This window comes from Canis lupus, chromosome 32, assembly GCF_003254725.2.
Source record: "Canis lupus dingo isolate Sandy chromosome 32, ASM325472v2, whole genome shotgun sequence".
NCBI lineage: Eukaryota > Metazoa > Chordata > Mammalia > Carnivora > Canidae > Canis > Canis lupus.
The window spans coordinates 33,253,608-33,270,160 of NC_064274.1; the positions used below are offsets into that span (position 1 = coordinate 33,253,608).

At 36.2% G+C, this 16,553-nt stretch overlaps 1 protein-coding gene across 24 annotated transcripts in view; it reads right to left on the reverse strand.

The window, feature by feature from the left end:
* Positions 1 to 6,418: 6,418 nt before the first annotated feature.
* Positions 6,419 to 16,553, reverse strand: part of CAMK2D (calcium/calmodulin dependent protein kinase II delta) — a 301,972-nt gene continuing 291,837 nt past the window's right edge. For 18 of the 24 annotated variants that reach the window (XM_025465971.3, XM_025465973.3, XM_025465990.3 and 15 more), the window contains 4 exons: positions 13,042 to 13,136; positions 10,951 to 11,179; positions 9,517 to 9,612; positions 6,419 to 8,325 (listed from right to left, as the gene is read on the reverse strand). In XM_025465971.3, coding sequence (XP_025321756.1) covers positions 9,546 to 9,612; positions 10,951 to 11,179; positions 13,042 to 13,136 — 391 coding nt within the window. In that variant the 3' untranslated portion in view covers positions 6,419 to 8,325; positions 9,517 to 9,545. Of the gene's footprint in view, positions 8,326 to 9,516; positions 9,613 to 10,946; positions 11,180 to 13,041; positions 13,137 to 16,553 lie in introns of those variants that run through there. The other 6 variants (XM_025465978.3, XM_049104857.1, XM_049104858.1 and 3 more) reach the window with 2 other exon arrangements.

Consider the following 16,553-nt stretch of genomic DNA (forward strand, 5'->3'; position numbering starts at 1 on the left):
TTTGTTTTTTCTTTCCTACTCATCAATCCTAATGCTAACTTCTATGCCTGTTATCCTAAAGTGCTTCATTTTCTATCTCTTCACATGTTTACATGTGTGCATATTAATCTTTTAGCAGAGGGGGTCTGAGGATGGACTTGCTGATTTTTTTTTTTTTTTTTTTTTTTAATGACAGGAAAGAAGGGAATGCATGTGTGTAAACTCAGTCATCACTTTAAAGTCATCTTCTTAGAGGATCCTAGCCAGCTCAGTCACTTAAGTGTTCGACTCTTGATTTCAGCTCAGGTCATGATCTCAGTGTTGTGAGATCCAGCTCCGTGTCCAGCTCTGTGCTGGGCGAGGAGCCTGCTTAAGATTCTCCCCTGCCTCTGCCCCCTCCTCCACAACCCCCACCCCCACTCACTTGCTCTTAAAAAAAAAAAAAAAAAAGATTAAAAAAAAAGTCATCCTCTTAGCCCCATGCCCTAGAGGGGATCCCTTCTTCATAGTTCGAACAACAGAGAATCTAGTTATTCTGTTTGGGGTGAAAAGCAATCATGAAAATGCTAAAAAAGCAAATATGAGAGGAAGCTTGATTCTGCGAATTAAGACTTCTGTTAAAAAAAAAAAAAAAAGACTGGTGATTAACCAAGTCATCTTTAGAAGATGTCTTTGAGTCACCTAGATTTGTAACAGCAGTACTGACAAAAAGGAGCATTGTACACGTAACACCACTTGATCACAAATCAGTTAGCTAAACACTTCTTCCCACACAGCAGCAAATTGTTGTTTCAGACCATGTGGGAACAGGTTCTAGAGATGAACTGCTTGTCCTTTTGTTCCCTTGGCCAGGCAGTTTCAAGTGGGTGGATGGTGAATAAGATCGTTGGTGTTTACTTAGTTGTTATGATCCTCCCATCCCCCGCCATTTTCCACTTTATTTAAAGTAATACAAAAAGAAAAGCAGAACTGAACAACAGTTATCACTAAATGTGGTTTTGGGTACCAAATGGTCTTCACTTTGTTTTTAAAAAGTATTTTATTGAAAGGAGGGCAAAGCAAAGAGGGTATCTGGAGGGGGCAGGATGTAATTGTGGCTTACCAGGTCCTGCTTAGGACCAGAGCTCCTGGAAGAAATCCAAGCTGAGTGAAATGACTGAACTTTCCTAGTTCCAAAGACTTCTGTGCTGAAAGCACTCTCCAGCACTGACCTGACTGGGCAAATTGGGAGCACACAACATAAGAAAATGCATCAGTGGATGGGATTTGGAGTTTAGAGAAGAGAGTTCATTTCCTCAAATTCTGCCCCACCTCCATGACATGCATAGAATAGCAACTTGAAAAGGACAATAAAAACAAAGATCTGACTTTCCTGAGGTACTTAGTATACTGGACAATGTTGGTTCTCAAATTCTTTCTTTAAAAAAGCAGTAAAATTCAGTCTTAGGTCAGATATCTATCCTTTGCTGAACACCCATAGTCTAAAGAAAAGTGGCCCATTCATAGCTCTTGTCTGGGTCCTTAAATCAGGTGAAGCTAAACAGGATATGGCAGTTGAGCCAGTTCTAGGCCATCTGGGCTATTGGGAAATGTTTCTTTGCTGACGGAGTGGGGAATGGAAGAGAGAGAGCATGAGCCCTTCCATTGGATGTTGTCCTGCCTGGATGTGATAGTAGGACCCAAGTCATGCATTTTGGGACCATTAGGTCTCTTAACCTGGAGTATGAAGTTTATACTTTAGAAAGGGCAAGCTAAAAAATGGGTAGAACATGGTTCTTTTTTATGTTGCCGAATCACTAAAACAACTGGAGCTAACTCATCTATATCTTCTGTAAAATATATATATATATATATATATATATATATATATATATATATATTTCCTTATTATTTAAGATGTTTAGAATTAAGTTTTGTTTCTTGCAGCCCAAAAAAGTTCCAAATTTGTGCTTGGATGCTAGAAGAAGTTTTTTTATAGCAGAGTTCCCCCCCACCCTAAGTAATTATGTGGGCAATGCACAACCCTGGGGATTACTGAGGAACCTTTTAAATGGGCAGGAAACCTCAGCTTTTCTAAGTGTAAAAGAAGAGAGCAATTCAAGATTTGTTCCACTACAAATATTTATTAAGCAGTTGCTATGTTCCAGACACTGTTCTAAGAGCTGGTAATGTATCAATGAACAAAAGACAAAAATCTCTGCCCTTGGTGTATATTTTTTACTGAAGGAGAGTCTCGATCAATAAAATGAAGAAAACAATATGTAGTTCTAAGAAAACAAAATAGCAAGTGCTAAGAAAAAAATTCCAGGAAGGAGAATACATAGATACCATCTAGTAGGGGAGTTAAGTTTGAAGTCTTTGATGAGATGACCAGTGAAAGCTTTACTGACCATGTGACTTAATTCTGTAAAGGAATAAATAAGAAAGCAAAGAAGATAGCAACTTGGACCTCTGAGGAAGAGTATTCAAGGCACACTAAATAGCAAGTGTAAAAGCCCTGAGGTGGGAGCAATCCTGGCACATTTATAGAAGAGTGATAAGAGTAAAGGGGAATCTTTACCTAGTTTTATCATCAGAGGCCACTTTAAGAAGTTTGATATTTAATGAGCGATAAGGGTAATTACTGGATGGTTTTGTGCAGAAAAGTGACATGTTTTGCCTTATACTTTAACAAGCTCATTCTAGCTGCTGCCTTGAGAGTAAAGAGAAGAGAGACAAGAATGGAAGCTGAGAGACTAGTTAGGGGGATATTTCAATAGTATAGAGAGTATGATGGTGATTTGGTGTAGGGATATAGCAGAAGGCATTGTGAGAAGTCAGTTCTAGTTAAATTTTGGAGGTAAAAGTGACAGGATTTCAAATAGAGAAGAATTAGAAAACGACACTAGCCTGTGTGGCCTGATCAAAGGAATAATTGAGTTGACAATTACTTGAGATCTGGAAAGGACAGAGGGGAGCAGGTTTTGGTACAGACTCTCAAGATTTCAGTTTTGGACATTTCACTTTGAGACACTTGTTAGAAGTACACTGTAGATTTCAAATAGGCAGTTGGATCTCTATGTTTGGAATTTAGGGCAGTCATCTAGGCTGGACACATACACTTGAGAATCATTAATATAATCTAAAGCCATTGAAGTTGGACATAACTATCCTGGGAACAAGTGAAGACAAAAAATATTCCAAAATTAAAAGTCAAGTTGATGAAAAGGGAGCAGTTAGAGGTTGGAAAGGGGCATCTAGAATGATAGGGAGAAAATCAGGCCAGTGTATTGTCTGAAAGACAAGAGAAAAATGTGTTTCAAGACTGGGACGGTAAACAGTTTGAGCGATCAAGTAAAATGAAGACTGAACATCGATCTTTTGAATTAACAGGGTGGTCACTGGACTGAGAAAAACTGGTGAAGCTGTAAAGGCAACTGGAGCGGGTTTAAGAGGAATGAGGGGGGAAACTACACATAGCAAGTACAGGCAGCCTTTTCAAGGAGTCCGCAAAGGAAAGAAGCAGGCATGGGTGGGGATAGCTAGTAAGGAGGAAATGATTTATAGTGGTGGTAAAATGGGGAGGGCCACTAGAGTGATACCTAGGAGTGGGTGCTAGGAGATAGATGCTGGCCTTTGGCAGATATGTGAGCTATTTATCCGCAGCAACTGGAGAGAAGGCAGTATGTGCAGAAAGAGATGCTGAGATTGCTTCACCTCTTGCAGTGAAATTGGAAGCACAGTCCTCCTGAGTGATGATGAGGAAGGACAGGTTAGAGGTAGGAGACAGAAAGGAGAGTCTGACCTAGTGCGTAGGAGAGTGGGAGAAAATGGACTAGGGAAATAGAATTCTTGGGCAGCTGCGGGGATCTGTGAGGGGTGTGAACGGCTATGAACGTAGAGCAAGAGCTGTCAGCAGAATTGGGGACTTCCCTTCAGCCACATTCAGCAGCAGGAGTGTGAGCATTGCCTACCCAGCCTGGGGGAATGTCAGCATGGTTATGGGTTTCCAGGTGAGTGGAAGGAGAAAGCAGCAGGGGAGTTATTAAGTTCAGATTGCATTATGTGTTAATATCTGAGTCAGGCCGTCTGGCCTTAGTAAATGGTCACTCCTGCACCCCAAAGCAGTTTCTGAACATCTAGTTACAGAGAGAACACTGCTGGGTTTATATAAATGGTTCACAATTACCCTGCACTGCCTATATAAACCTGGCAATAAAAATCACCTGACAGTTCTTGGTCATTCAAGACTTTGAGAATGGGATAAGTCATTTTACATGAAAATAGTAGCTGTTCTTCCTTTAGTACATCAAAGCGTACCTCAGAAAAATTGTGTGCTTTGGGTTTATTTTTGTGGATCTCAATTTTCTTGTTTAAAAATGAAGTCAAAATAATGCTGGGTACTTTAGCTAGAGAGATCGAATGGGAAGACAGCTGCCTAAGTAGTATGGTTTAGGGATATAGGGACTGCTCCGTCCAAACCAAATGACCATGTTCGCTGAAGCCTGAGGTGCCAATACGTGCTCTCTGACTTTAAGAAAGATGTTCAACTCCAGTGTCTGCAGCAGCTATTTGCAAATTCAAAGGAGTGGAGCATTTGTGGGTGGGAAGAGGCAGGGCACTTGGTCTCCTCTAAAAGAGGCATCAGCTTTTCTGTTATGATGAGTGAACATGGGACCAGCGTGGCAATTTTTCAAATTAACCCAGAAATCATAACTTTTATATGGAATCTCCGATTTCTCAAATGTTGGCAACATTTTTTCAAAAAGTTAAAATCCTCTTTATGGGCAAACCAGAAAATTTTGACTCTGTATTGTAAGGCAGTAAAAGCTTTTAAAATTATAGTTACTTCTGGGGCAATATTAATACTTAATTTCATCAATTTTTCCTATTAGAGTCTAATGGAGAACATTTCAGCCTACTTTAGAGAATTGGTTGATAGGAAAGTAGGAATACTGTAAATGCTTCATGCTGCTGTCTCAGCCATGTGGCTTGTATCACTGCTTATTGTTCAGATCATGGATATGTGGCATAGTATGCTAATGTTCATAATAATCTTTTTATATATTCTAGTGTCTTAAAATCTGACAAAAGATACCATGAAAACATTAAAAGAACTGTAGATAACAGAATTTTAATGAAATCACTCAACTGTTATGCCATCTATGTTTACCCTTACATTAGATATGATTATACAGGGATTCAGAATTTCAGTTACTTAAGAGTAAGATTCTTTGAGAGTTTTCCTAGAATATACTGATTTATTTCTGTTATTTTCCCTACTTTTGGCTAGATGACTACCTTCTTCAGTGTTTCTCTTCTTCCTGCTGAGACATTTGATATGACTATATCCTTAGCACTATCCATAAACCTACATAAAGAGAGCAACCCATAAAAGAAGAATGTTCTATTCCCCTGAGTAAGGACTAATAAGAACAAGGGGATTATTAATATTTGTGATTATAACAATTATAGAAGCTACCATGTAATGTTATCTACCAAATATTACCCTAGGTACTTTGTACCCATCACAATATCCCTAGTAGACTGGTTTGTTCTTTTTACAAATACAGAAACTAAAGTTCAGAGAGAAGAGGCAACATGTTCAGAGTGTCAAAGACAATAGTGATGGAGCCAAACATTAATCAGGAATGTCTGATTGCATCTTGAGGTTCCCACTTATGGTTTGGCCAACAGTTCAAAACTATTAACAGCTTCTCCCTTCCTGGCTCTTTTTGAGTTTAGAGATGCAAAGATGAATACACAGTTCTTGCCTATAGAGACATTATACTGCAGTAGAGGAGACACAAAGATGTGTTTTCAAAACCGCATGGCTGGCAGAACTGGATCCAGACTACACAATATTGAAAGGATAGGCAAGCTTAGAGCACAGTCTAAGGAAGTTTAATCAAGTTGATGATACTCTAAACTGTATTTTTAGGAATGAGTAAGAATTAGGTTGAAGAAGGGGGAATATTCTAGGTGAGAAGCCTAAATATGTGTGATGTTTGCAGTAAATTGAAAGATGTTGCAGATCTGTACATTCAAGTTCATGTCGACCAGGGGCAGGAGAGGAGGTGTTTGCCGGGATACTGGAGATAACACTGAAGTGTTATACAGTCAGATTTGGGTTAAAAAAGGAACGTCCTAGCAGCCATGGAAGGATGGATTGGAGGACATTTTTAAGACTCTTGTTTTTAACCGCTTTGTTCTCAGAAAAATTTTCTTAGCAGAGACTGTTATTTTGTGCATGTAGTAAATTGCCATTGTTACCAAGTATATATATATATTTTTTACCAAGTATATTTTTAAAAGGAAGCATAGTTCAATAACTTCATCTACCCTTTACAAAGATAAATTGTTATGAACTAATGAGACCATAGTAGGACAACTGCCGTTGGCACTAGCCAACATGATGCATGCATTTAGTACCTCTTCTTAAGAAATAAAGATGGACACATTGTCAGCAGAAATCACAAATTTATTAACTCTTAAATATATCAATCAGTCATTTACCATTATGGCAAGAAATATATACAGTGTCCCATGGTAAACTGCAGTGTTTCAAAATGACAGAAGATAATGTGTAATTCAGTTGTGGCGGAGAGAACAAATCACAATTTCCTCACATCTCAGTGCGGAGACAAACTTGATCTACAGTAATACTTCAACACCACATGCTAAGTTAAAAGTGTAAAAAAAAAAAAACCACTCTATACCTATTATTTTTAAAATACATGTATGCCACGTATAGCCGCTTCACAAAAAGGTAAAAGAAATCAAAAAGGGAAAAACGAGGCCATTACTTTTTCACAGATCTCATTGGCAGGTTAACATGGCTCAATACATTTACTGTATATATTTATTTTAAATATATATTTTTAAATCGTGTAATTATCAGAAAAGCTTTAATCCATCTACCATACATCCACTAGCAACAATATCTAAGGTGATGAGTCATCAACACAGAAAGGTGAAATGAGAGAAAGAGGGTTTAGTTTTTTGCTTCTGCTTTAAAAATAGGCTTCTGAAGATTGTGAATTACTATTGTTAAAATAACGCTGATGAAGATACCATGCACTATAAAGCATTTCAGGGAAGAGAAACAGCCTTACAAGAATTGAATAAACAAAGGAGAAATGAGAAGCACAAAGAAAATATGGGCATTTCCCTTTTCTTTTTAAACTGGAAAATACTAATTCTTCACAGAGAGATAATGTTACTGACACAAGAGAGAAGTTAAGAGGGCGTAAGCCACAAAAATCAAGTTCTAAACGCTTATGAGAATGGAAATCACAGACCTCTCTGACTTTAACTAGCCAGTGGTGAAGCAGGAGGGGCCCCTTCTACCAGGCAGAGCTAAGTGCACATTCACAAAATCCTGGTCTGCTACAACTCCTTGCAAGTCCCCTAATCAGTGAGACACAGCTCAGGGACACCAGAAATCCTCACTGCTTTGATCCTAAGTTTAAACAATGCTAAAACCACTGACAAGGCTCGCTATATCCAAGCTAGAGCCTAAGCAGAATCAGGAAGCTTTAAAATCTTGACAACAGTTTTGTGGGTCCTGAAGATGATCAAAAGTGCTAGTTTAGTTACCTCTATTATGCAAATTTCACTTTCCTTTCTGTCTAGTAGAATGTGAGAAAAGACAGAAGAGGATGGAGACAAAGCAAACAGCAACAAGTCAGATCAAATGGAGAAAAGAAAGCATATATCTGAGAAAGGAACAAAAAAATTCAGCAAATTCACCAGAAGTGTGAATATATCCTAAAGTGATCACTCATAAATTATGTGAATTTTTCCAGTTTACAGTCTGACCAAAAACAACTTTGGATGGTAGCAAACCAACTGATTCTCCCTTCCACATTCATGAGTGATTTTGCTCGCATATCAACCTACTTTGTTAAACAGCAATATCAACCAGGAAACTGAAGGTATATATATATATATATTTTGCTTTTTGTTAAGCCAAAACTGATTAACAGCAAAGAATTTTAAAAAGGTAAGTTTCTCTTACAAACTGTCATTCAGAGAGAATAATTTTGAAGTCTGTTATATCTTGGCATAAACAGAAACTTGAATAGGTTGCATTTGGAATATTGTGGAATATTTTTTTATCTGACCTCCCCCTATTGTTTGCCAACAGTAATTGAAGTTTGCATGGAACATCCCCATAGTTGAAGTGTAAACAATGTATAGGAAAGGAATATATGACAAGATGATGCATCACATATGCATTACGTGTAGGACTTTCACAACTTCATGCACTCAGAAACATGCATGAAGGGGGGAGAGGACGGCCCAGGGTTACCATCCAGATGCCTTGAGAACAGAGAATGCAGAAGTGGCACTGTTGATATTTAGCTGAAAGAAAGGGGAGGGGAGCAAAAAAATAAGTTATACTGTTTTACAAATTATCGTCAAATTGTTTTGCCAAAGACTGTGACTAGGCTACAGTTATATAACAACTAAATTAATAGAGTGAAATACACTGTATACAAGATCTTTGCTTGGGATCATTAAAAAATGAAATACACAATGTTAAACAAACACAATGTTAAAATCGTACAGTATTAATTATCTATCAACTTGTCCACACAGAGCTAAGCTACAAATAAAAATAGGAACCCAGGCTTCAATCTCCTTATTGAACTTAAATATGTATTAAAAGCATTCATGTTTACTAAACAAATATTTTGTTGAAATAGATGAAAAGTTTAAGTGCATCCTTAGCTTTTGTCATTACTCTTAGACTCCTGGGGGAGTTAAACCTACAAGTCAATTTGAGGAATATAGCCTCAAAAATAGAGAAAACATATTATTATTTAATTGGGAGTCTCTCTCTTTTTTAAGTCCAACAGCAGGGAGCACTATTTCTTAAAAGCTCTGACAAGGTTGAGTGCTTTGAGTGGAGAAAATATTCACAACATTAGCACACATAACTGAATCCTAAGCCAAGTTAAGAAACAAATCTTTAAAAACAACACAGGTGTGAATTTAATTACAGTCAACTTTCAATTATCCTCTGGAATTACCCACTATGTAAGTTTTAAATTTCAGCTTGACTTCCTCTTGTGGCCTGTCCTCATAGTCAAATACCATTATACTTAGGCAGAGAGAGTTAATTTATATATTAACCTTAGCCAAGTGTGTAACTCGAATTACTACCTCTAGAAAAACAGACCCCCCCAAAATCCTAGACCTTGATAAAAATTAGGTCTGGATAATTGAGAGTTGTCTAAATTGACCCAGACATAATGGACTTTGGATGTGGATGTGGGAAATCCAGGATATTTGAAAATGCTAAGATCTATATGCTGAAGGGAGGCTCTGCTCAGCACTTATTACCTTTAAAATAAGGGTTATGCTACAAAATGAGGCCAAACATTAGACTCAAGAGCTCATGCAAAAATGCTATAAGTTTTCAAAGACCTTTTATATTTTCCATTGAGTATAATGCAAAAGAAAATATCCTTAAGGGGAAGAAAAACAGCCATGCAGCTTTTTAGTCATTAGCTCCATTCACAAAGTATCACGGAGCAGGATGTTACTTACAAGACCCATATGTGAATGGTTTTCAAGCCTTAGATGTTTTGCCACAAAGAGGTGCTTCCTGAGAAGTTTTCTTTCCCATTTGGAATACAGGATGGCCTATTAAGAGAAGCCCCACTTAAGCCACCTGGCATAAAATGAAGTTTTCTTAAATAGGCTCTGTCCCACAAATACTTCTGGGAATTGTAGAAAAACCTAACCCTATAGTACTGTATGAATGTAATCCCTTCTATATTAACTGGCAATTAGTGCTGTACCTCTTTGGGGTAAAAAACACACAAACATGAGTGTCTTCATTATTCTATTCTTTTTGTCATTCTCTTAATGGGCTGAAATTCATTCTAAAAATAATAGCTATCTTTTTTTCCTTCATCTACTTTTTACAAATCCAACAGTGATATATAACTATTAAGGCTATGGAGAAGGCCTTTGAAAACCACTGTGGTACATTATTAAACTAAGAAATTTTGATAGATTCTCTGGAGTTGAATGGCTGTTCGTATAAACTTGACTCCCTCATCCCACTCCCCACCACCCCAATATTAACAGGTGATCCTGGTGAGAGAATTTAGAATGACATCAGCAGTGGGACAAGCTTCTGAGTCTAATCCCTTCACTGATGCAACCTTATTTCCTATAAATATTCCCCTTTACTCCAGTTGGAGCCAGCCTTCCTTATCCATACTCCTCTACCATATAAAACTAACATCTTGACTTTGTCCCATCCTTCTGATATTCCTTGACTGTGCTCCAGATCTCCAAATTCCACTCAGAATCTTGGACAAGTATTAAATGAAATCTTCTACAAAAGGTATACTTCCAATTGTTAACAGTTTTGCTACATTGGTCATTAATTCCATTCTACTCTGATGTTATGAATCTCATAATTTTTCTTTGGTCTAAGTTCCTTCCTAAACTAGAATACAACTTTTACCTGTATTTTATCTGGTACAAGTTAACCACCTAGGAGATGTACAATAATATTTGTCTAATTACTGACTAGAAGAGCAGACATAATGTCTGAGGTAGAGTGGCACAGGGGAGGAAAATTTTGAGATATCTGCTACTTGTATTTAAAATGTTTCTAAATTTCTTCTAATATCTGTAACTGGGCCCAGTAGATAATCTATAAAAGTTCAATATTATTTTGTCCATTTTAGAAACTCTCTACCTTCCTCTGCCAATTGTGACAATGAAGTCACAAATTATTTTCTTATTACATGATTTAACAAAAATAAATCAGTTTACTAGAATATCCTCCAGTTTCTATTGTGTGTGTTTCAACCCACAGTTGGTCTAATCTTTCTAGAGAGTTACAATCTGTTTCTCTTTGAATATTCCCAATGTAACTGACTGCTAGCATTAAATAATATATAAGTAAAAAAACTCTGACCATGGGTATATTAACAAAGAAGTTGACAGCTTGGAAATATTTACTTGATGGGTACTGTTGGTGACCCAGAGCGATGAAAATGAACATTCTGCCACTTTCCATCCCGGCGATGCCACACACGAGTCTCTTCTGACTGCATTGTCTTTGGCATTCCACTGCCATCCATGTATTGTGTGAGCCTAATGTATGCTATGCAGGCAGCATCATCACCTACCAGGTGTACGTGGGGGTTTAGGATAATTGTGTGGATTGGTTTATTGCTTTTGGACAAAGCTGAAAGAGAATAACATTGAAAAACAACACTTAGTTTCTACACAAAGTAAATCAAAACCAATATCTTCACCTGGGGCTAATGAATGGAATGCTATTCATTCATTCATTCATTCATTCATGAATTGTTTGCACTAATTGAGTCCCTGGCAACGTGTAAAGTATAAAGGAAAAGAGAAAGAGCAAAAATAGTCATTGTCTGTGTTTCTCTTTTTGGAGAATTTGCATGTCACTCTGGAAACTATGGAGGGGGGAGCTGAAGAGATGTATTTATTCATAATGGGAAGTGATTAGAAACAGAAGCCATGTTACAGAGGGAGAAAGCCTTGCCCAGATTCAGGGAGCAGTTGACAGGATATCCTGTCGTCTTGTTCGTTTTTGTTAGTTGCTATAGGATATGGGACAAGGGAAATATAACAAGTATCATATATGGATAGAACTGTCTAGAATAAAGCCTGGCCATTAATTAATTCCAATTTGTTTCCCCATCTTATCCTGTCACCCCTTTACTTCATAGAGTCCATTTCCTGATAGTCCAGTTGTAGTCATCCAGTAAAAATCCAAAATTTGGCTGTTGGACATTTGGCCTGATTCTGATCCTCTAGTTCATTCTTTGATTAAGCAGGCCTCCTAGCAGGCCTCTAGCCTTTGGTGTTTTGACAATAGCTACAGATTCTAATTATTCAATGACCAAGAGATGTGAAGATTTAGTACAAATGATCATTGATGTCATTCTTTTTTTTTTTTTTTTTTTTTTTTTTTTTTTTTTTGATGTCATTCTTTTAGATCACTAAACAGGCTGACCTGTTTTACCTATTGTCCAAACCTGCTTCCTATTCTCAGAAAATATTTTAGTAAATTACTCAGTGCTACAGTTACATAAAAAGAATGCCTCATTATGAAGAATATATATTTATGGTAAAGAATAACATATAGTTTGTGTTGAAGGAAGTTAAATATTTAATGGGCTAATTATTAATTCTTTTGCTAGGACTGAGATGGTATCAATGGAGAACCAAGTGAAAGAAACATTGAGAATGAGAGAATTTACTGAGGATTTAAGGCCAATTTACTACATAATTCTTTGTTTGCTCTCAAATGCCCAGGGAATATAAAGAAAAAGTAATTCATTAAACATATCTTAACTTAAAAATCCATGCCAGGGCAGACACTCTTATTAATGCTTATAATTACTAGAAGTGGGCTTGATTATCCTAATCATTACTACACCTCTTCTTTCATTTCTAAGAAGTCACTGAAAACGGGTGAATTCATTCTATTCATCATGCAAACAAAACACAATACCTAGTCTTTAAGTATAAGGAAAAGAAGATAAAAGGAATTTCTGGTTTACCCTTTTTTTTTTTTTTTGAAGGCCTCAAGAATTTCTGCAGGGGCATGTGTTGTATGGCTGTTTCCTCTGAGACCACTAAAATTCTTGTAATGGCAACTGAAATATTTACCTGACCACTCATCTTCATGTACATTTTACTTTGAAAAGTGAGCACTAAATATGCTTGAAAGCACTAATTTATGTCAAGTATTCTGACATGCTGTGGTGTCTTTTATTTTTTCATATATAAATGATGTTTTGTGAATACTTTTTTGGTGATTCATTTTACAGCTGATATCATACATTCACTGTGACTTAAATGGAGTATATTCAATCAACATTACCTTCTATAAATCAGATAGTTTTAAAAACACCAAAACCTTTAAGCTTGTCATTTCCTAAAAATTTCAAATATAAAAAATTTTATGATGTAAAATTCTCACTGCAGAATAGAGCAAACAAAACTGCAAATTTGGGAGAAATTCAACAAGAAGCTGGAAAAGTCATCTTATAAAATTTAGAATATATGTACCATTTTCAAAGTAGAATCGGTGAAAGTCCATCCCTTCCACTAAATTACCCAAAGCTTCAGGTTCAAAAGCAGTAAGACCTGGGTCACAGATTTTTCTGTAGGGACAAACAAATAAAAATAATCATAATGAAAATGACCATTACATGAGTTAATATATTCTGTTACACACATATCCACTCTTATTTATCAAACAGTGAAGGAGTCTCTTTAAAAAATACAAAATATAAAATTTCTTTCACAGTCCTTGGCACGGTGGGTTGAGGAGCAAAGAGTGTTTTGCAGAAAACTCTGATGGGGCAAGATAATATAGCAAGTTCCAGCAGATGATAATCTATACTACTTTAGGAATCTCTTTTTAAAAATTTCTGTTTTTTTTATATTTCCAAGGTAAATTTTTAGTATTTCTCCAGTTTTTCTCATTTTTAAAGTGCTGTCCAAGTACAATACACTGTCCAAGTCATACAAAACCAACTTTGGCTCTGAAATTAAATAATTTTGGAACAATTTTTGAAACCTTCTACAGTCATGTCAAATATCTATATTATTGATTTGAAGGCATGTGTCACATCCTATACTTTCTGGAAAAGCTGAATTGAAAGTTTATTGAACTTTTAAAATTAATAAAATGCACGTATTAGTTTTTTTAATCCTAGAAACGTAATTTAACAAAGAGATACAACATTTAAAAATATTCAGAGAAAGCCAGTAGGCTTTCTGTGGAGAAATTTATTCAACAAAGAATTGTTAAACACCTACTATGTAGTGGGTATTCTTTGAAACAATTATAATGCAACAATTAAGAGTGGAATAGAAATAAATACAAAGTGCTTGAAAACTAGATTACTTACATACTAGACAGGAAAGATTTAAGACAAAAAATGTAAGCTTGGCTTTAAGGAGCAAGTAGCAGTTTTACAGGTGTGTAGAAGGTGGTAGGTAAGAGGGGGCGGCAATCACAATGGCAAAGTAGTGTGAGAATGCAGAGTATATTTGGGGAATGATGGTTAGCTGCTTGATCTGGTGAGTGCTGGGCACAGGGTTTGTATATAAATCCATGGAAATATAAAGGGGGAAGCAGTTCTTTCGGCCTTTGGTGATGAAGGTAGGCTTCCCAGAGGTGGTGACATAAAATCTGATTTGAAGGAATTGGTGGAAGTTTACAAAGTAGATAAAAGGATCTGGGACTATTCTGGGGCTACAGAATAAAATAGTCCCCCCATTTGGGAGGCAAAACATTTTAACTGTTGAACAGAAATACAAGTTTCAAAAGGCTAACTCACTATGGTTCTTCACAGTATTGTTCATAGAATGTGGAACTGATTTTTTCAAAGAACATTTTAAAAGTACATAATTTAAAAATTAAAAAAAAAACAGACCAGTGATTATTCTTTGTGTTAAAAAAAAAAAAGCCTTAAAGGCAGGGGTTGCAGGGGTAGCGGGGAGGCATTTTACATTTTTGCCTTAGACTTGCTAGTGGGCAGGTACTTCCAAGCTCGGAGTCAAATATATATGATCTCTTTGTAAGAGGCAAAATGCGAAAAGAACAGTGTTCCTATGGTAACAGAAATTTATTCTGCTGGGGCTATTACTTCCTCTATAAATATGACTTTCAGTTGTCAACATAGGTGAGTCAAAATTTTTTACTACCTTATATTGGCACTAAAATAATCTGAGAATCACTGTACGGATCTCTTTACCTAACCATCAAAAGAGTCAATATATCTGAAAACCTGTTAATCTGTTCTTTCTCTCTCTCCTATGTATATATGTATTTATTGCCTGTCCTAGGCTTTGGATTAATAAAGCATTCACAAAGCTGCCATTTGATGTATATATGTCCGCACACATACTCTGAACAGGTGTTCTAAGGACCAGATGACAGAGCTTTACCAGTTTGTTCTACATCCAAAAAGCTCCTAAATGGAAGGACCTGTTTGATTATCCCTGGGCCTGAGAATGCAACATCAGACCAGATTATAGGCCTCCATAGGCAAACTGATATGATTCCAAGGGATTGCATTATGCATTATTTAAAATACCATACAATAAAGTGTCTGAGAATATAGGAAATATTCCAGTTTTGCTTGATTATCATCACCACCAAAAGGTTTTTTTTTTTTTTTTTACTATTCCACAGGAGAATGCTATTACCAAAAAAACAAAAACAAAAACAAACAAAAAAACATTTTTAAAGAGTATTCTCATGTTTGGAGAATCCTATAGGTCTAACAAAGTTATCAGCAAAAAGAATAAAAGAGCAGGTTCTATGGCACAGACTTCTCAACAATTTAAAAGGGAACTCTTGTCTCTGACAATAGAGTTCTCTTTTAAACTTCATATTGTACTATTTCATTTTAAATGCACTTTATTAAATCATGTTAAACAGTTTTTTTTTTAAGATTTTATTTATTTATATTCATGAGAGACAGAGAGAGGGGAAGAGACATAGGTAGAGGGAGAAGCAGGCTCCTCACTGAGAGCCTGATGCAGGACTTGGTCCCGGACTCCTGGGTCATGCCCTGAGCCAAGGACAGATGCTCAACCACTGAGCCACCCAGGCGTTCCCATGTTAAATAGTTGATACACACAAATACACATGTATGTATGTATGTGTGTGTGTGTGTGTGTATATATATATTAATATATATATATATATGAATGTGTTTGAATGTATATGCATATACACATTTAATTTATAAGAAGCACTCTGGCTATTTGTAACTGAGGATAAAAGGAATATTTTACATAAAATTTGGGGAAAAAAAGCAAGGAAAAAAATCTCACACATAATTTCAAGTTCCAGAGTCAATATCCTTTTATCCCTTTTAAAACCAATTTGGCATATCTCATTCCATTTTTAATGCTTTTTTTATGTAGTTGGAATACTTTTGTACATTATAAGCCTTTCGCCAGATAGCTAGAAACTGTGCATCAACATTCACTGTACTAAATGAACCACATATTACTTACTGGTTAATGTTGGACAGATGCTTCCAATTTTTCACTATTGTGAATGAATACTGCTTCAGTAATATGTTTATAATTTCTGTCCATAAAAATCTATACTATGTTAAATTTTTATAAGTAAAATTAGAAGATCAAAACAATTTTAAAGTTCATAAATGCTTTCTGGTATATAAGAACTAAATGTCCCCTCCAATCCCTGCCACTGCCACTAACCTAATTGTCTGCCTCCCTTTATACCCCATCCAGTGGTGCAGGAAAATCATAATAGTTCTGCAGTATCTGCACCCCTCTGGTTGTCAGTAGTTTTTATCTCTGATCTGATTGGCAGAAAATGCTCTTGCATTCAAATTTGCGTATTTTGACTTTTTTATTATTTTGGCTTTTTTTTAAGTATACATGTTTTACCAATTTGGGTTGCCTAAGCATTTTATCTTCTCATTTGTGATTAATTCCCCCGCTTTAAAACTTTGAATTTGATCTCTGATTAGAAAGATCTATCTCTTTTTTTTGCCTTTAACGCTTTCATTTGAGAAGAACTTACTTGT